Source organism: Ochotona curzoniae, unplaced genomic scaffold (assembly GCF_017591425.1).
Source record: "Ochotona curzoniae isolate NIBS_2020 unplaced genomic scaffold, NIBS_Ocur_1.0 contig_883, whole genome shotgun sequence".
NCBI lineage: Eukaryota > Metazoa > Chordata > Mammalia > Lagomorpha > Ochotonidae > Ochotona > Ochotona curzoniae.
This window is the reverse complement of record NW_024466599.1, coordinates 4,925,352-4,949,029: the sequence shown is the minus strand read 5'-3', so window position 1 is coordinate 4,949,029 and position 23,678 is coordinate 4,925,352. Positions and strand designations below refer to the sequence as shown.

The 23,678-nt window shown below is 53.1% G+C and overlaps 1 protein-coding gene across 2 annotated transcripts in view; it reads left to right on the top strand.

The window, feature by feature from the left end:
• The window catches only part of MBOAT2 (membrane bound O-acyltransferase domain containing 2), a 97,799-nt gene that overhangs the window by 47,318 nt on the left and 26,803 nt on the right, over positions 1-23,678 (top strand). The window contains exon 4 of one of the 2 annotated variants that reach the window (XM_040992787.1): positions 20,190-20,285. The exons of the other annotated variant lie outside the window; for it this stretch is intronic. Within the exon in view, the coding sequence (XP_040848721.1) occupies positions 20,190-20,285 (96 nt within the window). The remainder of the gene's footprint in view (positions 1-20,189; positions 20,286-23,678) is intronic. 2 annotated transcript variants of the gene reach the window in all.

Below are 23,678 nucleotides of genomic sequence, written 5' to 3'. Positions count from 1 at the left end.
CATTTAAATGTTGACTGATTTTATTTGAAAGGCAAAGTGACAGAGAAAGAGAGCTCCAACTTCCACCAGTTGTCTGCAACAGCCAAGGCCGGACCAGGTCAAAGTTGGAAGCTCAGAAGTCCATGTGGGTGACAAGGATCCACTTGTTTGGGTATCGCCTGCTTCCCAGGGTGCATTTGCAGGGAGCTGGATTGGGACTGGTTGTCCCCTCCCGTATCCGTATCCTGCTGTTTTCTGTGGCTTGTCCTCTCTGCCTCGGCCACTGCTGTGGTGCTGCATTTCAGGCACCTGCCACCAGCTGCAGCAGGGCCCCGGGAGCAAACATGCCTGGGCTATAGCTTCATCACACTGCCCTGGTCACCCAGCCTCTACCTTCTGTTTCCTAGTTTGTAAATTAGGAGTAGTAACCGGTGTGCCGTGAAATCATCCACTGTGAGAAGTCAAGCTGGTGAGAGGCACCACTGTTGGCTGAGCTGTCAGGCTGTCCTGTGGTGCGGGCTGCTGATTGCAGGCTCCACGATGCGAAAGCAGCCATGCAAGATGTGCAAACCAGCAGTGCGTCAGCCTGAGTAGGCGGAGCTGCTGCCGTGGAGCCTAGAGGGAGAGGGTGGGCGGATGGCCCTGTGTGTGTTGGCGTCCCATGCTGGACTCGCACTTAGAGGGGTCAGACGCCCAGTCCAGACACATCGTGTCCCTGGACCCTCAGACAGTTGGGCGTGTTTCCGAGGGCAGGCGGTGGTGCCGCTCATCATGGCACCTGGATTGCCTGGTCCAGACTCCTGCTGTTGTGCACCATGCCAGGCAGCAGGTGACGGATGAGGTCACTGCCAGCTCGGAGGGAGAAGGGTTCAGTTGCTGGCCCAGCCCTGCCCAGTCCTGGCCGCCGAGAACATTTGGGGGACTTCCCACACCTCTGCCCCTCAAGTAAGAATTTTGAACATGTGTGTTTTGTACTCCTGGGGGTCTGGGCGCAGGGGCTCACCATGTTTTCAAAGGCTGCAGGGTGTGGCCCTTCCTCGAGTCCAGCTGCTGTGCTCCGCGGGGCGCTGCCTCGCCTGCACTCCTACCTCGGATCTTCCATGCTGTGAGCCAGTGCTGGGCTGCGGAGAGCTGCAGCCCACTTAGTCCTGCTGGTCCTTGCTTGTGAGCTTGACCGGATGCCTGGACTGCCTTTCCCCCAAGTACTCCTTCTCCTGAAGTGTGAGAGGCAGGCAGGTGCAGGGACCCGGGACAGTGGCAGGCTCTGAGGGTGGCAGCCCCTGAAAGTGCATGGTGGCGGTCCCTTCTCCTCGGGCACTAGAGGCCTGGGGGATCAGAGGAGACAAGAAGCTTCTCCCCACTCCCCTCCCCCCCAAATTTTTTCGAGACTCCTGGGTCTGGTAGCAGTTGGATCAGGTGGAAATGGGGAATGCCTTTTTGTGGGTGATCATTCCCAATTCCTCCAAGAGTGTCATTACGTTGTCAGATGCCGTTTTTGTTTTAGTAGTAAAGCTTCCAGTTTTTGTTCTGTACTTGTCAAGGCGCTGGGAGAGGCTGAGTCGGGGCCTTTGGAGCTGGAACATGAGGGTCTCACCTCAGTGTCACCGCTGCAGCAGGCTTTGTGTTTTGAAAGGCAAAATCAACTTGCTTAGTCCCAACAGCCAAGCTCCAGTTTTATTAGTCCAGGTGAATGAACCTTAGGAATTTTCTTCATCAGGAACAAGTGACTTCATTGTGCTGTCAAGCCAGATATGGTAAGAAAAGTTGGACTTTTTTTTTTAAAGATTTATTTATTTATTGGAAAGTCAGATATACAGAGAGGAGGAGAGACAGAGAGGAAGATCTTCCGTCCAATGATTCACTCCCCAAGTGACCACAATGGCCAGAGCTGAGCCGATAAGAAGCCAGGAGACAGGAGCTCTTCCCGGTCTCCCATGCAAGTGCAGGGTCCCAAGGCTTTGGGCCGTCCTCCCCTGCTTTCCCAGGCCACAGGCAGGGAGCTGGATGGGAAGCGAGACAGCTAAAAGAACCAGTGCCCATATGGGATCCCAGCACGTGCCCGGCCCAAAGGTTAGATTTTTTTTTTTTTTTTTAGTTTTGAACAGTAGTTGGTGGCTTGGTTCATTTCTGTCATCACTAAACAACGTGAGAACAGAAAAGAATCAAGTGGCTTCATGTGGCACAGCCGCTGTTCCTGTCTGACACAGCACGACGAAGCCATTTGTCACAAGGTCGGGCCTTTGGCTAGTGGCATCCAGTGCTCTGTAGCTCGTGGGGTCTCTGCCTCATCTAGGAGAGCACCTGGTCAGAAAAGGCAAGGTAGGCTTTGGCCTCCCGGGAGTACACAGGGTGTGTGCAGGAGCTGGGCTTTTCCGCAGGTCCCTGGGTAGGAGTTGAGGATGTGTCTGTGGCCGTAAGATGTTAGCATCAGGGTGAAGCCTGGTGAGTCTTTCTGGATGAAGCAGGGTCCTGGCAGCCCCAGAGAGGTCAGCACCACTCTGTAGACCAGGAGTCTTTGGGTCCTGTGTGAGGGTGCCGCTCCCTGGATGGAACGGCGTGGGGTACCCCGTGAGGGTGCCGCTCCCTGGATGGAACGGCGTGGGGTACCCCGTGAGGGTGCCGCTCCCTGGATGGAACGGCGTGGGGTACCCCGTGAGGGTGCCGCTCCCTGGGTGGAGTGGCCTGGGTACCCTGTGAGGGTGCCGCTCCACGGGTGGAGTGGCCTGGGTACCCCGTGGGGTGCCGCTCCCTGGGTGGAGCAGCCTCATGTCTTGAATGCAGGCAGCATGGCTGTCTTGCACCGAAAGAGCAGGCATTTTCCGTGTTCCTTGTTTCCAGAAACTGGTGGAGAGGAGTTCTCACTTGTGGAGCTCGGAGGAGCTCCCCCTGAGGCCTGGCAGCCTCTCCCTGCCTCTAGGGCTTGGCTGGGTGAAGACAGGTGTCCAGCTTTGTGGGTCTGCAGTGCAGTGCCCATGTCATCCTGCCTGTGTCCAGCACCCGTCTGTACTGACAGGCCTTCCTGCTGTTGAGTGGGGAAGGTGAGCAGATGTTCTCCACCCCTCCACGCAAAGCCCGATTAGCCCCGTGAACGTGAGCACGTCAGTTTCGAGCTCTGGAAGCTGATCGGAAGCCATGAATTTGAGAAGCGTTTATTCACGAGGACCTGCCGGCTTTTAGATACGCGCAGTGGGGATGTGTGGTGTTGCTGCCTGAACTTTCCCTGATTCCCAATGCTTGAGCAAGGAATTCTGCCAGAGCGAGGCTGGCCAGGAAAGCAGCTTGGTGCTGGGTGCAGAGGACTTTCCCTGGAGTGAGGAGAGGGAAGGCCCCATGGAGTGTGTGAGAACACTTCCAGCTGCCTGGCCTGAGGAGCGGGAGACCCTGGAAGTGAGAGGCTGTAAAAGGTGTGGTGGGGGCTGCCCCCCATCCTGGATGGCCGGCAATGGAGCCCAAGTGCCTCGTGTGAGCAGGAGCGTGTCTCGCAGCGAGCCTTCCCAGGAACCCACCTGGGCACCATCAGCAACCCCAGAGCCCTGCTGGCTGAGGGTGGGTGAGGGCCGGTTCTGACCACACATACAGCACAGGGGTGGCCTCCACGCTGAGGCCAGAAAATAAACTAACCCCCACAAAAAACACTGGCGACACCGGCTACTGCAGATCAAATTCCAAAGCAGAGTGAAAAACAAACAACGCAGCAGTGCCCAAGGAAGAATGATCAGAAAAATCCAGAGTTGACTGCGTGACCCAGCTGCATCCAGTTTTCAGTGACAGTTGTGAGAGACAGGAAGCAGTCTAAGTGGGCCCGGATAGTAAATTTACCACAGACATCAATGCAGCACATGGGAATATCCTCAAAGAAGCAGAAACTGTTAAAAAGAACCAAACAAAAGTCCGGGAGCCAAAAAGAACCAAGAATAAAAATTCACTGCATGTGTTGGAGAGTGGTTTGTGATGGCCAAAGAAGAACCGGTGCCCTTGGGGCAGAGGTGGGGCGCAGTGCCCCCCAGACGGGAGGTGTGCTGACTGTGCAAGAGGAGGCAGAACTATTTGTAGACATGATGGCTGATAGCGCCCCCACTTGGTTTCCAGTGCTCATCTACGGACTCAAGGAGTTCAGCCAACCTCAAAGTTGAGAAACAGGAGCCAGCCTTCTCTAGGAGCCCCTCCTGTTAGGAGTGACTGAAGTGCTGCCCTAATCAAGATGCTGTGATCTTGTGGGGGGGGGGGGAGGAGGAATTTAGAAATCCTTAGGACAGAATTGAGAGTCCAGCAGTAAGCCTTCATGTGTGGTCGCTGTACTGCCGAGTGCACTGAGCTGAGAGAGGTGGTCAGAACCGGCCCTCGCCCACCCTCAGCCAGGACACGGCCCAGGATAGGTGGGTTGCCAGTGCACAGAGAGGAGCCTGGACTCTAGTCTCACATGATACAGAAGAATAAAAAATAACTAAAAATGTAGCCATGGACCAAGATGTAACTACTAAAAATGTATCCATAGACCAAGATGTGACAGCTGCACCTGTGAAACTGTGAAAGATGATGTGGAGGGATTCTCTTTAGCTTTGGCTCAGAGGCCTGAGGTATGACACCCAAGGAATGTCTGTAAAGGTGAGCTTGATGCTTATCCATGAACGTTTCTGCCCGTCAGGAGCCACTTCTGGGAAGTGATAACCAAGCCACCGGGAGGACATATTTATAAAATGTGGATCTGATATAGGGCTCGTGTTTGGAATGGATCAGCAACTTTGACAATATAGTAGTAAGCCTATGTTTTAAATGGAAATTTTAAAAATATTAAAAGTGCAGCCTGGACATCTCATGGCTAATAAGCAAATAAAAAGGGCTCAGTTGTGCCAGTCACATGGGAACGCCACATGAAAACAAGCAATTTTTTCTCACTGTCTTAGCACCAGAATGGAAATAACAGAAAGACAGGCAATATCCAGCAAAGGCGACAAGCCCAGAGCCTTCTGCATGGCTTGTGGGAACGTGGAAGATGATGTTAGCATAGATCTTTCAAGATTAGCTGCTGACTCAGCGCATGCCCTGGGACTTGTGTTACTGGAGTGCCCCCAGGGAGACAGACACCTGTGTCCGCTTACAGGAGGGGCATCTGTAACAGCAGTCTGCAAGCTGGACACCCCCAGCTGTTGGTGAGCTGATAAGTGCCAAGACTGCAGCTGAGCACACGAACCCCAGCCCCGACATGCGCAGATACAGGCGCTGTGTGGTGGGTGGCGCTACCCACACGGCACACGGGGAGACGGCGAGCAGTCAGTGAGGGTCGAGGGTGGCCCGAGGGAGCCCTCCTGGCAAGGCATTGTGCATCTGGTCAGACCACGCTCTTGTCAGGTGATTTTATGGGATGTCAATTAAACTTCAGCCATCATCTGCTTAATAAAAAAGCCCAGCCTTGGAGGCCTGGGGCCAGGAGAGCTCTGTTTGCCTGAAAGGGGCAGGTTATACTTCAAAGGAAACAGTTCTTGCTGCTTACTTAGAAGAAACAGCAGTGCTAGGAAATCGATATTCTGCAGCCGTTAATGCAGGAATTAAATTCAGGCAAGGCTTATCAGATCAGCACCCCGTGACCCTGGGTGGATCCAGCTGAACGGGGCAGGGCCAGCACCGGGAAGTGTGAACATCTGTGGAGTTTTAGGTGAAGCAGAGACTCTGTTTTATGCAGATATACATAGAAGGATTTAGTTATTCCCTGAAGAGTTGATTCTTGAATTTCTTATTTTGGCTCACCTATTTTTTCTCTCTGCAATTTTTGTAATAAACTTTTTCTGTTGTTGTTCAGTAAAACCTGAGCGATTTGACTAAGCATTCCTGTTCTCCCTGCCCTCTCTACCCGCAAACAGCAGCTCCCCTCACAAAACAAAACAAAAAGCTAAAGGGACAAGTGTGTGTTGTGATGCCGAAAGAGGTGGAGGTTGTTTCATGGTTGTACACTGTGTGTGGAACAGTGGCGACAGAGCCTGCGTGAAGGGCTGGTTGTGGCTGGGCTTGCTTGCTGTCACTGTGCCCTGAGATCGGGGCGCAGACTTGGTTGTGTCCCCGTGTGTCCGGCGTTGCTGATGCAGGAGCCCAGTAGGCCATGAGCCAGGCTGCCCTGGGACAGCAGTGTGCCAGCCTCCGTCTTGGGGGATTGTGTGTGTTCGTTGTCGTTTACACCCCAGAACACAGCTCTGGGTGCTTGCCCTGGCCTCGGCCAAGCAGTGGCAAGGTGAGGGCTGCTTCTTCTCTGGGGTGTTTGGGCTTTAGCCCCTGAAAACATGGCATTTCTCTGGGTTTGAAAGGATTCTCCTGTATTTTTAACACAGGAATGTAAACTTAATCTGATGTACTGGGGTTTTTGTGTCTGTCTCTGGAGTTGCTTGTAAAGTGCTTCTTTCACTCCGCGTTCTCAGACAGGAGCCCAGGGTCAGTGTCTGTGGCAGGGGCCATCGTGGGGCCTTTTTGCGTGGAGAGTGAGGGGGTGTGGAGCTGCTTCTCCAGGGTGACTTCATGGACTGTCAGTGAAATGGGAAGGTCCCTGGCTGTGCTCAGGAGAGCTCAGATACACAGCGTCACCCAGTCTGCTGTCTCTCATCTTTGTCTTAGAAACGTTGCACTCGTGGGCTTTCTGTGCTCAGTGGGCTGCCTGACTGGGCACCTGTTCAACCCTGCAGCCCCTCTGTGTGTCATGTCACACAAGTCATGTCAGTGGTCTGTCTCTGTCCCGAGCAACACTGGTGGTGAGCAGTTGTTCATGTCACCTGTGACGTGCATTGTAAGCGTCCTTGCCATGCGCTGGAGCCCCGGGCCCTGGTGTGTGGTGAGTGTCCTTGCCATGCACTGGAGCCCTGGGCCCTGGTGCATGGTGAGTGTCCTTGCCTCGTGCTGGAGCCCCAGACCCTGGTGCGTGGTGAGTGTCCTTGCCACGTGCTGGAGCCCCAGACCCTGGTGCGTGGTGAGTGTCCTTGCCACGTGCCCTAACCCGGGCCCTGGTGCATGGTGAGTGTCCTTGCCACACGCTGGAGCCCCAGGCCCTGGTGCATGGTGAGTGTCCTTGCCCCATTCCCTAGCCCCGAGCCCTGGTGTGTGGTGAGCGTCCTTGCCACGTGCCCTAATCCGGGCCCTGGTGCGTGGTGAGTGTCCTTGCCACGTGCCCTAACCCCAGGCCCTGGTGTGTGGTGAGTGTCCTTGCCATGCGCTGGAGCCCCAGGCCCTGGTGCATGGTGAGTGTCCTTGCCTCGTGCTGGAGCCCCAGACCCTGGTGCGTGATGAGTGTCCTTGCCTCGTGCTGGAGCCCCAGACCCTGGTGCGTGGTGAGCGTCCTTGCCACACGCTGGAGCCCCAGGTCCTGGTGCGTGGTGAGTGTCCTTGCCCCATTCCCTAGCCCCGGGCCCTGGTGTGTGGTGAGTGTCTTTGCCACGTGCCCTAACCCGGGCCCTGGTGCGTGGTGAGTGTCCTTGCCACGTGCCCTAGCCCCAGGCCCTGGTGTGTGGTGAGCGTTCTTGCCACGTGCTGGAGCCCCGGGCCCTGGTGCATGGTGAGTGTCCTTGCCCCATGCCCTAACCCGGGCCCTGGTGCGTGGTGAGTGTCCTTGCCACGTGCCCTAACCCGGGCCCTGGTGCGTGGTGAGTGTCCTTGCCATGCTCCCTAGCCCCGGGCCCTGCCTGAGCACATGTGTTGGGGATGCACACAGGGGCATCCCTCTCTAAGTGCCAGTGAGTTGCCTATTTTATCAGTCTTGAGTACTTCTGCATTCCTTAGTAGTGATGGAAATAAAAACCATTGTCAAGGGGTATCATTCATCCATAAGAACCAAAGACAAGACTTAATAAAAATTAGATCCTGAGACAGCCTTTTTTTTTTTAGATTTGTTTATTTTTGTTGGGCAATAAGATTGAGAGAAAGGTATTCCGTCATCTGCTTCACGCCCCAAGCAGCTGTAGTGGCCAGGCTGAGCTGATCTGAAGCAGGAGCTTCTTCTGGGTCTCCTACATGGGTGCAGGATCCCAAGGCTTTGGGCCATCATTGGCTTTCCCAGGCCACAGGTGGGGTGCTGCATGGGAAGTGGAGTAGCTGGAATGGGATCCTGGCACATGCAAGGCGAAGACTTTAGCCACTAGGCTACCGTTGCCGGGCCCAGTCCTGAGACATCCTTAAAGGAACTTCGGTTTTGTCCTCAGTGTGGTGGACGGCTCTGTGGTAGTTCTGAGCCTTGGGGTCTGCGAAGATGGAGGGTGAGGCACTAGCCAGGTGCTGAACTCTGGTCCTGGTGGCAGGTGCTCCACGAGGGACTTCCTCTGTCCAGGCTGTATTTTGGAGGTAGCTTGGCAGATAGTGATGGATATCAGATAATTGAGGATGTGAAATGAGAATCATGAACCTGTTTAAAGATGACTTGACTTTTGGGAGGCAGGGCTACTGGGTAAAAGATGGTACTGTTTTCTAAGGCAGAGAGACGGGGAGGAGGACAGAAAGAGAGAGAGAGAGAGAGAGAACTCAGGCAGGTGAGGGTGGGGCCCAAACCCCGCTTGCTTGTAAATAAGCATTCCATTTGGGGGATCGTGGGGTTGAGCGGGACTAGGAGCTGCCATGGTGGAGTTGGCAGCTGCCATCCTAGCACTGGGTGAGATCCTCTTGGAGAGTCACGTCGATGAAGGAGAGAAGCTGGTGGAACTGCAACGTGCCAGGATGCAGAGCTTGTTCCCAGTGACATTGTTCATCAACGTAATTTAGATGTTGTCTGCCGAATACAACACAAAGCTGTCTGCATGTGCCTGGACAGGGAGGGCACCACGCCTGCCCCTGGCGCCCCTTGTGTCCAGTTATATGCTCACAGTGATGGCCCAGCCCGGTCCGCTGAGGAGTTCCACATCAGCACGGTTGTCACCTTTGTGTCCGGCTTGCTCCTGACTCTGCTTAGTGCTTGAAGGTGTGGCCTGCTGTCCTCACACGTTGGGTCCTGTGCCCGGCCAGGCAGGCAGCCCGTTTCGGGAACGCGTCGGCTGCTGTGTCCTTTCACTTGCTCGTGGACATGTTGCACCTGCGTGTGATTTCCACATTCAGGCTGTTGAAGGCGAAAGCCCGTAAGCCTGGCTGCTCGGTGTCTAGAAGGGTGTTTGTTTCCTTCTCTCTGGTCTCATACCCAGGAGGGGACTTGCTGGGACACTGCCTGCGGGGTTTTCGTCACATCCCACTTTGCACCCCCACTGCTTGCATTCCAGTGGTTCCCCTGGCACGCAGTGGCAGCTTCCTGTGCCCTCCTGTGACTGGTGGGCCAGGCATCCTGCCCACTGCTGATACACTGACTGTGTGTCTGGTGAAGATCTGTTCAAACCCTTGAACTGCTGGACTTTTTATGTCACCATTCATTTCTGCATTTTGTCAAGCAAATAGGGCAATATTTTCTGTCAATTTGTGACTTTCCTGTTCATTTTCTAAGTGGCAACTTTTGAAGAATGTTTCAATTTTGATGATGTTAGTAAGTTAAATTTTATATTTTGGAGATGTTTGTGTCTTTCATAAGAAAGTTTATTTCTTTAAAAAGCAGAGAGGGGATCAAGGCTGGTGCTACGGCATCTGCATACCATACGGGTGCCTGTTTTAGGCTTTGCTGCTTCACTTCCAGTCCAGCTCCCTGCCAGTGCACCTAGGAAAGCAGCTGAGGATGGCCCCTGTCCCTGGGCCTCTGTGCCCGTACGGGGCATCTGGAAGAAGCCCCCAACTCCTCGCTTCAGCCTAGCCTACCTTGGCAGTGTCAGCCATTTAGGGTGTGAACCAGTAGGTGTAAGACACACACACACACACTCTCTCATTTTGACTTTCAAATAAATAAATAAATAAATTTTTTAAAAAATCAAAAAAGGCATAGAGAGGACCAATGCTGTGGCATCCTGAGTGAACCCTCAACCTGCAGTGCCAGCATTCCCTATGGGCACCAGTTTAGGTCCCAACTGCTCCACTTCTGAACCAGCTCCCTGCTAATGTGCCAGAGAAAGTAGTACAGGACTGCCCGAGTGCGTGGGCCCTGCAGCAGCGCTTGCAGGGAGACCTGGAAAAAGCTCCAGGCTTCAGCCTAGTGCGGTCCTAGCCATTGTGGCTGCTTGGGGATGAACCAGTGTGTGCAAGATTGTGTGTGTGTGTGTATAACTCTGCCTTTCAAATAAATGCAAAAATCTTAAAAACAAACAGATAAAAAGGAGAAAGAGAGATCTTTCATCTGCTAGTTTGCTGTCGCAATGCCTGGAGTGGCAGGGCTGGGCCAGGTAGAAGCCAGGAGCATGGAGCTGTACCTAGGGCTCCATGTGGGTGGCAGGGCCCATGTCCTTGCCATCACATGCCACCTGCCACAGTGCGTGTGAACAGGGAGCCGGGTCGGAGGTGGGATGGGACACGTGCCACAGGTGTCCCATGTGGAAGCTTAACCGCCTGCCTGGTTGTTTTGTTTGTTTGTTTTATCTTTTCTAAGAAGCCTTCACCTGCCCAAAGGTCATTAATTATGTTTTTCTGGGAGTTTTGCATTTGTAGTTTCAACGCTTTGGTCAGAGACCCACACTGAGCTGGTTTTCGTGTCAGTTCTGAGGTGGTTTGGAATCCATCACTGTCTGTTTCCATTTGCCCCGGCACTGGCTGTCCCTCACCGTCCCTGTCTCTGTCTGCCCCGGCACTGTCCGTCCCTCACTGTCCCTGTCTCTGTCTGCCCCGGCACTGTCCATCCCTCACCGTCTCTGTCTCTGTCTCTGTCTGCCCCGGCACTGTCCGTCCCTCACCGTCTCTGTCTCTGTCTCTGTCTGCCCCGGCACTGTCCGTCCCTCACTGTCCCTGTCTCTGTTTGCCCCTGCACTGTCCGTCGCTCGCTGTCTTTCCCTCCTGACCTGCTGGTCACTGTGCGTGTGTGGCTGTGCTTCCGGCCCCTTCACTCACTCACCCAGTGCTGCTAACCTAATACCAGGACCCTGCTGCCTGTCCTCAGTCTTGAGGTGAAGCCAAGGAACTCCTCGGTTTTGCCTTCTTATCGTTTAAAAAATGTGTGCCATGACTCTAGAGGCCAGCCAACAGATGGTCAAGGAAGAACTGGGCCGAGGGCGGGCGCCCCACGTGCAGCTGTGACAGCTGGAGGTGTCCGTCGGAGACCCTTGGGCAGTGAGCCTCACGGAAGGATGCCCATGCCCTGAGATGCTCGCTGACTTGTTAGCTCTTCTTTTTAAAGTCCCTGTAAGGAAGTGGCATTCTCTGCTCTCCTCATTTGGGAAGATCTTTTTTCACTCTTCAGCATCCTGGTTCGGTCATTCCCCGAGCCCTGGTGGGCATCATTCCCCTCACGGTCCCCACTGTCTGATTCTCACATGAACAGGTGTTCGGAGTGTGAGTTCAGCTTCTGGGACGAGCCTGTGATCCAGCATTCATCTTCGCATGAGTCCAAGGCTGCCCTGTTCCGGGACGTTTGGACATGGTTGGTTCTAGTACTGGTGCTGATGGTATCAGGGAGTCTGAGGCTGCAAAGAGTGGCACTCCTGGCTCCTGCTTTCAGGGCAGGGGCGGCAGCAGGATGGCCAGGGCTGCGGCTCAGAGCTGCGTCACAAGGCCAGGATCTCGTTTGGCCTTTCCACAGCTCTGTTGCAGTGAATGCGCCTGGCGCACAGACTCTGTCTCCTGTTTTGTTTTGTGGCTCAGTCGCTTTGCTTTGTCCCCTGTTCGCCCCTTTCCATAAGCCGACAGTGGCTGTGGTGCTTGTTGCCAGGCATTTGCAGTGTTGTAGCGGCGGACGGGCAGACCCAGGGCTCCTGCCCCCCTGTAGCCACACTGCTGCTGGAGGCTGTGCTCGCAGTTGGCATACTCGGGATGGCGGGCACCCTGTCTGGAAGCAAGCTGCTTGGTGCAGAGGCACTGTCAGGCTCACACAGCCGAAGTGACAGAGCCGTTCTCGGAAGCTAGCTCAGGTTTGTCTGGGTTTTATTTGCATGCACATGGCTCTGAGATGCTCAGCAAAGCTCAAACATCGCGCCTAGTATCCTGCGCGCGTGTCGGCTGGCATGTCTCTCCTCTCTGCTGATGTTAGAAGTTGAAGACTGGAAGGCTTTGCCAGCCGCCAGCCGTGTAGTCTCACTGTAGAGATAACACGAGGTCGGTCAGCTTTGTATCAAGAGTCATTCAGTTGCAAATAATAGAAAAGAATATAACACCTAAGGTTTGTTTCTTTCTTTCCTTTTTTCTAGGTAAATAAGGTTTATTTATATCAATATAACTATACTTTGTATATAAGCACTTGTAAAATATAAGTAAGTTTCATTTATTTTCAGGCCTACACAATGGCTCAGTGGCTAAATTCCCACCTTGCAAGTGCCAGTATCCCATACGGGTGCTGGTTCGTGTCCTGAGGAAAGGAGAATGGCCTTAGGACCCTGCGCTGGTGTGGGAGACCTGGAAGAGGTTTCGGGCTCTTGGCTTCAGATTGGTTCAGCTCCGGCCATTGTGGCCACTTGGGGAGTGAACCAGCCGATGGAAGATCTTTCTCTGTCCCTCCTTCCTATGAAGCTCTGAAGCCATGAGCCAGGAACTTCTTCCAAGGCTTCCACACTGGTGCAGGGTCCCAAGGCTTTGGGCTGTCCTCCACCGCTTTCCCAGGTCACAGGCAGGGAGCCGCATGGGAAGTGGAGCAGCTGGGACATGCGTCGGTGCCCATAGAGATGCCACACTTGGAGGTGGAGGACTAATCAGTTGAGCCAAAGTGCTGGCCTCCCATCTCAGGTTCCTGCTGGAGTAATGGGGTGTGCAGAGTGCCCGAGACAGGTCAGCACACCCCCAAGGACTGAGTGTCTTCTCGTTCCGCTGAGTGTCCATGGCCTGCTAGCCTCCGTCCCTGTGTGTGCTGCGGCTGCCGGAACAGCCAGCGGATGCCCCTTGCCGGCTGGGTGAGTGGCAGAAGTGTGAAAAGCCAGCTTCTGGTGTTGGCCAGCTGACTTTCTCCACCCCCGCCCCCCAGCACTTTTTTTTTTTTTAAAAGAATCATCTAGTGCAGTGCAATAAATAATGCAAGCAACAGATACAATTTTAAATCCTCTGATAGAGTAAAAAATGTGAAATGTTTTTTAGTAATATATTTTTACTCAGTGTTGTTTCGGGCAGTAAGAGTGGTTGAGATTTTAGAGGCTGTGATGCATTTTATGGTTGTAGCTCCTCTCCCTGAGGTGTTTCAAGAGCTTAGAGAGCATACCTACCTGCTCACCAGGGCACCTTGGTACATTTAAGATGAAACTGGATTTTGGGGAGATCTATGTCTGCCCAAATGTACAGGTGGCCCTGTGTGTGTGTGTATGATGTATGTCGGAGAAAAATCGTGTCCTTCTGATATGGTTATTCCTGATTTTTCCTGATTCCAAGGCTCATTTAGTTGTCTAATGATATGGCTATTATTTTAACTTTTTTCTCTACCCAGTTTACATTTAAATTCTTCATCTGCTTCTTATTGATTTGTGGAACTTTTCTGTTAGTGCTGTTAACCTTTGTGTTATACATGGTTTGTATACACACAGTCGGTCTAGTCACAGACATTCCTTTTTCTTTTTTTTTTTTTAAGTGTATTTCCAAGGTGAGGAAGTCACGGCAGGGAGGGAAGGGTGGCAGAGAGATGCCTCTACTGTGACCTTGTGTCGGCAACAAGAGAGGGTTCCTCACCCCACTGCCTGCCTCCCTGTGAGCGTAGGGAGAAGAGGACAGTGTGATATCCCCCCAAGGCCCGGGGGAGGGGGTGTCCGTCCTGGGAAAGGGCGCGTTGGCTGGACACGTAGGCAGAATGTGGTGCGTAGGGCAGGGAAGGTGTGGCTTCCAGGCTCGTCACCGTCCCGGCCCGTTTCATCCCCGAGCCCATCGCACCCGAGAGCCTTCCGATCTGCATTTTTAACGGTTGCTGGAAGGTGCAGGTTCATCTTGTTTCTGTAACTGCTTCCTGCTGATTAGGGCTGTAGGCCTTGCATGTTTGGAAATCTCTTGTCTCATCTGATGGGTCCATCTCGTGAGTGCCAATGGTTGTGTCCCATGCATCTTCAGTGCCACCCCAAGAAGCTGGAGTGGCATCCGAGAGCCTCGGTGGATTCACCTGAACAGGCGACTCATCCTCTGGGTGCCTGAGCACGATCCTCTCTCCTGCACAGGAATCCAGGAGAGGCGGCGCTGCATGCTCTGTGTGCTCCGATGCCAGCAAGCAGCCCCTGGGCTCTGGTCCCTGAGGTCAGAAATCCTGTTGTGTCTGGGACCAGCAGGACATGAAAGTCCAGGTTTCTTGTCCTAGCATGAGTCTAACCACCTAGAACTGATGGGGCTCTGGTCTGTTCCTCCCTGACCAGTGCAGCATTGCAGAGTGGATGCAGCCTGCCCTGGACTTGTCAGGCACTTGGCTTGCCAAAAGCCGTTCTTGATCCCTTCAACACACCCACCAGCACCCCAGCCTCAAGCCCCTGGCCAAGTGTAGTGGTGTACTGTGGTGTGGCCTATCCAGGACCCTGGCCTCAGGCACCTGACCCTCCAAAACCCATTAGTGCCCCCCACTCCAAGACCCTGGCGTCAGGCATCAGGTCTAGCATGATGGTGGCCTGCTGCTCCTGGACCACTGAATACTCAAGGTCCCGTTAGTTGTGCCTGACTGCGTTAGTGAGTGTGCGAACTTGGAGACTTGCTATAGAATTTGGCCTGAGGCCCGGTACAATACCTTAGTGGCTAAATCCTTACCTTGCCTCTGCTGGGATCTCGTTTGAACACCAGTTTGTGTTCCGGCTGTTCCACTTCCCACCTAGCTCCCCACTTGTCGCCTGGGAGGGCAATAGAACATTATCCAGGGCCTTGGGACCCTGCCCCTCATGGGAGACCCAGAAGATGTCCTTGGTTCCTGGATTAGATTGGCTCAGCTCCAGCCATTGTGGCCACTTGGGGACTGAACCAACAAATGGAAAGTTTTTGCATCTCCTTCTCTTCTGTAAATTTGACTTTCTAATAAACAAACAAATAAGTAACAAGTTGGCTTGAAGTGTAGGCCAAGCTCCCTAAGGCAGTAGTGTGATCAGCTTCGAGCGACACACATGGATCCAGTAGCAACTTCAAGAGAGCAGCAAGAGGTGAGGCTGCTAACTGTGTCGGTGTGGAAAGGCTGTGGCCTTAATTCAAACACAGTGGAGGCCGCACTTGTGTCTCTTCAAAGGGTGTTTGAAGTCGGACTGGCTCACGGGAGTGGAACGGTCTGATCCCATGGGAGCCCAGGCTGCACACCCTGGCTCAGGCTCCAGGCTCTGTCCTGGCCCTCCCTCTAGAAGAGGAAGGGGGGAGGGGGCGCTGAAGGAAGTGCTACCACACAGGGATTTCTGATGTTCAGTAATGAATATTGGTCAGACTTTGTTAATTTTCACAGGCCTCTGAAGACATTGGCACGCCAAATTTGTGTGGGCATTCCTGTGTGTGTATGACACAACCTGCCAGAGGATTTTTTTTTTACCTTTTGCATAAGTTCCCAGGGTGTGTGTGTGTGTGTGTGTGTGTGTGTGTGTGTGTGGTGTGTGTGGTATGTGTGTGGTGTGTGTGGGGGGGTGTGTGTGGTGTGTGTGGTGTGTGTGTGTGTGTGTGTGTGTGTGTGTGTGTGTGTGTGTGTGTGTATGGTGTGTGTGTGTGTGTGTGTATGGTGTGTGTGTGGTGTGTGTGTGTGTGTGTGTGGTATGTGTGTGTGGTGTGTGTGGGGGGGGTGTGGTGTGTGTGTGTATGGTGTGTGTGTGGGGGGGTGTGTATGGTGTGTGTGGTGTGTGTGGGGGGTGTGTGTGGTGTGTGTGTGTATGGTGTGTGTGTGGTGTGTGTGTGTATGGTGTGTGTGTGGTGTGTGTGTGGTGTGTGTGTGTGTGTGTGTGGTGTGTGTGTGGTGTGTGTGTGGTGTGTGTGGTGTGTGTGTGTGGTGTGTGTGGTGTGTGTGTGTGGTGTGTGTGTGTGGTATGTGTGTGTGGGGGGTGTGTGTGTGGTGTGTGTGTGTGTGGTGTGTGTGTGTGTGTGTGTGTGTGTGTGTGTGGTGTGTGTGGTATGTGTGTGTATGGTGTGTGTGTGGTGTGTGTGTGTGGTGTGTGTGTGGGGGGGTGTGTGGTGTGTGTGTGTGGTGTGTGTGGTGTGTGTGTGTATGGTGTGTGTGTGGTGTGTGTGTGTATGGTGTGTGTGTGGTGTGTGTGTGTGGTGTGTGTGTGGTGTGTGTGTGTGGTGTGTGGTGTGTGTGTGTGGTGTGTGTGGTGTGTGTGTGTGGTGTGTGTGGTGTGTGTGTGTGGTGTGTGTGTGTGGTATGTGTGTGGGGGGTGTGTGTGTGGTGTGTGTGTGTGTGTGGTGTGTGTGTGTGTGTGTGTGTGTGTGTGTGTGTGTGGTGTGAACTAGGAGGTGAGATGAGAGCTAGTGTTGTTTTAGCTTCATTTCCCTTGTTCGTCTTCCCACTAGTGTACCAGCTTTATCGTAAACTTTTCCATTGCACAGTGAGGCTTTTTGTTTTGTTTTGTTTTTCTGGGGAACTTTCTTCTGTGTAGCTGATCTTTTGATCTGTGTCTGAAACAGAACGGAGTATTCTTTCATCTGCTGAAGATAAAAGCGAGGCGGGTCTTCCTCCTCTGTTTGTTTTCCCGAAGACCTTGACCGTCAACTGGCTAGGTTTGGTCGGGATTATGATGCTAAGTTTAGAAATGGCTTTCAGGAAAGTGAGCTTCAAAGTCACTTGAGTTTTCAAGTGTCACCAGCACTGTGTGCGCCTTCTCCTCTGTGCCCTTAGCCAAAGGCTGAGGAGGTACTGAGTGTTTGAGCACGTCTTCCTTGCAGCGTCCTCTTCCTTAGCGTCCTAGGATTTGCGCCTGTCGCAGTGCAGCATGCCTGACTTCGTTAAGCGCATCCGCTGCAGTCCTTTTTCGTCTGGCTCATCCCTGCCGTGGGGGTTTCCCATCTTCCGGAGCAGAATCCCACGCTGACGGAGCCAGTCCGCCTCGGTGCGCGGCTGTGGTTCATTCAAGCAGTAGGTGTTGTCGTGTGCTGCACCCTTCATTCCCTTAGCCCGGGTGTTGGCCGCACTGCTTGGGCTCACAGGTGAATGGGGCAGCGTTTCCAAGTGGGACATCCAGGAGGCCTCCCTCAGGCAGGGAGTGCCTTCAGGTTTCTCCCAGTGAGACGGCAGGGGTCTGAGAAGACGGGCCTTTCGGGAGGAGGTACACCTGGCTGCAGGTTCCCGAGGCCTGTCCCCATGGCCCGTTGGTGAGCTGGCATGGACTCCAGCCGGAGGGGCATTGAGCCCAGCCGTGCAGCTGGGCTGTCAGTGGTGGTGGCCATCTTTGGGGACTGTGTGTCCTGGCCCCTACCTGTCCCCAACCTGCATGCAGCACGCCCCATCTTCTCCTGAGGCCCCAGGCTCCTTCCATCAGGGCAGCACACTCAGTTGTTCATCTTGTCATCTGAGCCACACCTGGGGCAGGTAGCACTTCCCAGCGTGGTTCCTCATGGACATTCCTCTCCACCTGAAGAACTGGAGGGACAAGATTTGTTCCTGCCACCTGCTGTGTCGCATGGTAGACAGCACAGGCGCTGATGCCATGGGAGATCTGAATGCGAGCCACTTGGCGCCCCGCTGCCTGGGTTGTTCCCTCAGACCCTGGCTCGTGCCCACACTCTCTGAGCTGGCCTTCTCCCATATCTGATGATAACCCATTCCAAAAGACCAGGTCACCTGGGTGCCCTCCACAGATGCCCCGCTCCACCTAAGGCTGGGATACAGCACATCTGGAGGCAGCTGTCTTGTCTCGCAGAAGTCCAAGCAGCAGAGCCCGGAGTGTCTGGAAACCGCATCTGTGCGGGTCTATGCAGGACGCACGCCCAGTCCCTCCAGGGGCTGCTGAAGGCTATCCTGACTTCACTGTGTGTCCCGATCCTTTATAAGGGCATGCTGCTGGCCAGACTCCTGTCCTGGCCACACCTCTGTCTCAGAGCTGGAACGCTGCTCTTCTGGTTCATCTGCCCACTCCACTGCTCCACACTGGTGCTCCGAGGAACTCGGTGCGTCTTCTGTTTCCTTACTGTGGGCGGCAGCAGTGTCAGCTGCTTGCTGCTGTTCTCCCTCACTGCTGTCCTGGGCGGTGGCCGCTGCCTGGTGCCCATGTTCCAACAGCAAAGCAAGTGTGCCTGCTGCACCGTCAGGACTGGTCTGTCCACTCTGCTCAATTAACAACTGTTGATGTTGTTAATGAAACATTTCATCATTTCCTGCACTCCAGTTGCCACCCTTGTCACTCAGTGTGTGGCCCTGTGTTTCATGTGGTGGTGGCTGGCAGCTGGGGCTCTGAGCCTGCTGATGTGTGACACTGAGTGTGGGCAGTGAGCTGTAGGTCAACTTGGGTCAGCCTTGGCCTGCTAAACTGGAGTGAACCTGGTCGGGTGGGAGGGGGAAGGTCTGTTTACAAAGTAGGAGGAACCAAACCCATTTCCTGTGGGCCTTGAGATAACAGGAAGTACTCCCAAGGTGCTCAGCTGCTCCCCACCCCGCACTTCCAGCCTTGCGATGCCGCATGTCAAGCCTCCATCTGCAACACTGGCATCCCGCATGGGCACTGCTTCAGTTCCCAGCTGTTTCACTTCCAGTGCAGCTCATTTAGAACGCGGCTCTGTGGGGTGTGAGCTGGGTACTGCCAGGCTGATGACGCGACACACCTGGAGCTGGCAAGGCAGGCTGTCACCTTGAGGTGCTGTCAGCGAGGGAGGAACTTGGCCTGCTGGGGGACCCTTGCATGCACACAGGTGCTTCCGGTCAGATGCCGTGGTCATGAACACATCAGCTTCCTAAAACATTTGAATTGGGAAGCTTTCCTCCTGTCTCCTTTGCTCAGGAGGAATTCAGCTGGTAATGAACCAGCTCATGAACCCCTCGTGTTGCCCTTGGCAAGTTTAAGAATTTAATTCAGGGTCAACCTCTATGGTGAAGCGCATGAGTCGCCGTCTGTGGTGCTGGCATCCTGTAAGGGCTCCAGCTGGAGTCTGGCTGCTCTGCTCCTGGCCCAGCTCCCTGCTGTGGTCCTGGGAAAGCAGCAGAGGATGGCCCGGGTGCTTGTGCCCCGCCAACATGTGGGAGACCCCAGGCACTTGTGTCCGCCCCCATGTGGGAACCCGAATGAAGCTCCTGACTTTGCCCAGGCTCAGTCTATCAGAAGGGACATCTCTGTCTCTCCCTCTGTGTAACTCTACTTTTCAGATAAATAAATTTTTAAAAAAATTGTATTTAATTTATTCAAATAATATTTTTCCTTTTGATTTTTTTCCTTATCATGTAGGTTTAAAATCCTTCTCCAAATTCAAAACATGTTTAGCCACACTTTATTTGTTTTGGTTACCTATTTTATTCTTTAATCCATCTTGAGTTATTTTAGGATGAGCTGGACATGGAGTTGTTACCTGTTCATCCTAGTCACCCCAACTTGCAGTGCAGCCTTCACCTGGTGCAGTGGGCTTGCAGTGTGGCCTTCACCTGGTACAGTGGGCTTGCAGTGGGGCCTGCACCTGGTGCGGTGGGCTTGCAGTGGGGCCTGCACCTGGTGCGGTGGGCTTGCAGTGCGGCCTGCACCTGGTGCGGTGGGCTTGCAGTGCAGCCTGCACCTGGTACAGTGGGCTTGCAGTGCATCCTGCACCTGATGCAGTGGGCTTGCAGTGCGGCCTGCACCTGGTGCAGTGGGGTAGAGTCTGCAGTCTGTTTCTGAGTCTCTTGCCGTGCTGTGTTCTTCATTATTTTAAATCTGCCCCGAGCATCTCAGTTTCGTGAAATCACCCAGTCTTTTTGCCTGTAACGTTTGAATGGCCTTTCCTGTCCCATAGGATGTGTGGTTTCAGACTCTTGAGAACAAGTGGCCAAACTTGTTTGTGCTAAGTCTGTCTCTGGAAAAAGAGGACCGAGTGAAGAAGCCGCGCCAGGCATGCATTTTACGTTGTGGCTGCACGTAGCTAGGTGTCGCTCAAAGGCATCGCCAGGGCGGTGACAGTACAGTTCCCGTTGGAGGTGTCACCTGCGCACCCTGACGCGGACCCTGGCCGCTTTCTCCTGACTGGTTAGCCACAGCTATCTGGGGGTGGATGTAGAGGCATTGGATTTTCGAACCGTATCATTTTGTTAATAAGTTACTTGAAAATGTACTCTTAAGCACGTGACTCTCTGATTTTCACTAATGTGGTTTATTTTTGTTTTGCAGATATTGTTTTGTGTTTGCTTTGGGATACCTCACAGTGTGCCAAATTACTAGAGTCTATATCTTTGATTATGGACAATATTCGGCTGATTTTTCAGGGTAAGACTCAAACCTTGATTCAGTAGCCCATTTTTATCCTCTCCTGACTTGGTGGTTAAAGGACGCAGCGTGGCAGCATGTTGTAGTTCCTGTGCAGTGTCATTGCTGAACATTTCAACTGGGAAATCCTTTATGAATTCAGAATTTTTCCTCTTGTAAGTGGTCTTTGGTAATACTGTATGTTGCAAAAGTACCCTGTGCTTTAAAATTGTCCTTAAAAAGTTTAAAATGTGTTGCAAGTAAATTTCCTGTTTCACTCTGCATTAGAAAGCATTTTCTAATCCTGATGGAAGCCTCTGCGTTGCTTATAACGGGGACGCTGTCCCCCGGGAGTGCATCCCCCTGTGGTTCTCTGTCCCTTCTGCCGGTCACGTGTGGGGTCCGTGGGTGAGAGCTGCTTGGCGGTGCCGGAGCGTGGGCTGCCCTGTCCGTCTGCCTGTCTGGGAAGGATCTCCCACGCAGCCTCTGCGCAGGTGCTTTGGACTTTGCTAGCAGCATCCGCGGAGAAGGAATTCTGACTTTTCCTGGCAAGGGGATTTCTTCCCTCCCTGGCTCTGGGTTGAGGTGAGGGAGGGTCCTCTTGTCTTGGTGCAAAAGTGACTGAATGTCAGTTGGGAGACAGGCATGAGCCCTTAGGAGCCTGCTTGCTCTGGCTTCAGTCAGGCGCCTCTGCCAACTCCTGGGAACAAGGCAGGAAGCTAGAGATTCAGCGTGCTTATATTCATTGTGGCTGACCCAGAAATGCATACCACTGAACAAGATGTGGGAGATTTCCTTTTTCTTTTCTTTTTTTAAGATTTATTTACATATTAGAAAGGCAGAATTAGGGGGAGAAAGAGAGAAAAGGCTGTCATCTATGTGCTGATGCACTGCCTAGATGATCGCAGTGCTGCGGCTGGGCGAGCACAAAGCCAAGAGCCCGGAGCGTCTTCCAAGCCTCCGACGTGGGTGCAGGGGCGCAAACACGTGGGCCAGCCTCCACTGCTTTCCCAGTAGGGAGCTGGTTGGGTGGATGGGAAGTGGAGCAGCTGGGACTCGAACTGGGGCCCCAGTGGGTTGCTGGTGTCGCAGGTGGCAGCTTTATGTGCCACACCCCATCACTAGCCCTGGAAGATCTGCCTTTGTGTCTGTGTTGAGTCAGTCGGACAGCACGTGTGAGCGGTGAAAACAGTGGAAGAAAAAGTGGAACAGTCATCATGGTACCTCAGGAAAAGAATCTCGACGGCAGGAACAGTGGAGCTGCTGAGCTCAGAGGAAGATCACTGCAGGAAATGAGAATTTCAGAAGGTGACATCCGTCTCTCCCTGATGAGGAAAGTGGGTTTTACCACCAGATTAACACAAAACAAACTAAAAAATTTGCTTTATTAAAAGAGTTATGAAAGAGAGATCTTGGTCCCGATATGATGACTCATTGGCTAAATCCTCACCTTGCAAGTGCCAGGATCCCATATGGGCTCAAGGACGGCCCAAAGCCTTGGGACCCTGCACCTGTGTGGGAGACCAGGAAGAATCTCCTGGCTCCTGGTTTTAGGTTGGCTTAGTTCCAGTCGCTGTAGCTATGTGTGGAGTGAACCAGCAGATGAAAGATCTTTATGTTTCTCTCCTTCTCTAAACCTGCCTTTCCTATAAAAGCAAGTGTATATATATATATATATATATATGTATTTTTTTTTTTTTTTTAAAGAGAGGGATTTTCCATCCATTGGATTCACTCTCCAGATGACCAAAACAGCCAGAGCTGAGCTGCTTGAAAGAGCTGGGAGCCAAGAGCTTCTTCCGGGTTTCCTGTATGGGTGAAGGGGCCCAAGGTCTTGGGCCATTCTCTGCTGCTTCCTCAAGCATGTTAGCAGAGAGCTGGATGAGAGGAACAGCCAGAGTTCAAAAAAGTGCAATTATGGGATACAGGTGCTGCAGGGAGAGGGTTAACTTGAAGTCCGTGTTCACAGGCCCCATACCACACAGGTGGTGTTTGTTTTTTAAGATTTATTTATTTATTTATTTATTGGAAAGGCAGATTTACAGAGAGAAGGAAAGAGAGAAACAGCTGTCTGCTGATTCACTCCCTTAGTGTCTTCAACGGCTGGAGCTGAGCTGATCCAAAACCAGGAGCCAGGAGATTCTTCCTGATCTCCCACACAGGTACAGGGTCCCAAGGCTTTGGGCCGTCCTTGAGTGTTCCTTGGCCACAAGCAAGTAGCTGGAAGGGAAGTGGAGCAGCTGGGACCTGAACTGCCGCCCGTATGGGATCCTGGCACATGCAAAGCGCGGACTTAGCCACCAGGCTACCATGCTGGACCTCACACAGATTTTTGAAGAGCAAACTGGAGTAAGGGGGAATTACTGAAACAACCAACCATGCAAGCCAAAACAAAACAGATTCAATCTTATTAAAGAAAAAAAGGTCATTGAAAGCAGCAGTGTGTTCAGAGGACGTCAGAAGCCCACCAGGGCTGTGGGTACTGGATGCCAGCGGTCCTGTTACAGGTGCTTGGACATGGGCGAGTAAGCCGGCCTGACTCAGCGTATTCTGTCCCCGTGCCCCTTGATCCAGAGTGACTGAGGAAAAGCCCAGATCACATGTTGTCAGTATGGTATAACCATCAACAGACCCTAACCGACCAAAGACACGTTCAGATGTTCTGTAGCATCAGTTCAGAACCCAACAGCTGCACAGATGCTTCATAAACGGAGCAAGAAAGGAGCCCAGCGTGTGTTCAAGAGTTTGTTCCAGGTTGTGGATTTGAGCACCGTGTGCCTGTGACAGAAATGTGGGTTTGTGTAGGTCCCTGACAGTACTGTGATTTGAGGAAGCAGGATGAGAATGAAGGAATAAGAGTTGGCAGTCTGCTATTTATGGTAGACACCACATTGGAGGAAGGTGAAAATAAAGAACAGAATGGCAAAGTACCAAGCTTCCAAACTTGGCAAGCTATTGTCTCTTGTTTCCACAAACCATTTGATGTGGCTTCTTTAAGTGGAGTCTGCCCCCGAATAAATGAGGTTTACAGCTAGGCTTGGAGCAAGTGAGAGCCCTCCGAGAACTCCTGGAATTAGACAGCCCACGCTCGCTGCATGCTGGTAAGCACGGTTGGAGAATCGTGTGGGCTGCTCTGTGAGGCCGCGAGCGATCTGGCTGTGCACGTACTAGGCCCTGGAGACCGAAAGCATCATCAACAGTTGGGAAAACACGAGGAATTCTCCCCAGCGTTTCCGGCATGGACTGAAGATCCTGAGAGCAGTAATCCATGCCTCGGATGCCACTGTGCCAGCAGCGAGGACAGGAAAGTGCTTTCGTACTGGGAGAGAACTGGGGCCAAGTTGTGCAGATCTCACAGAGGCACGGGGGCCTAGATGCACGACCCCCAAGAGCTACAGTGGGCTTATTCTGTGT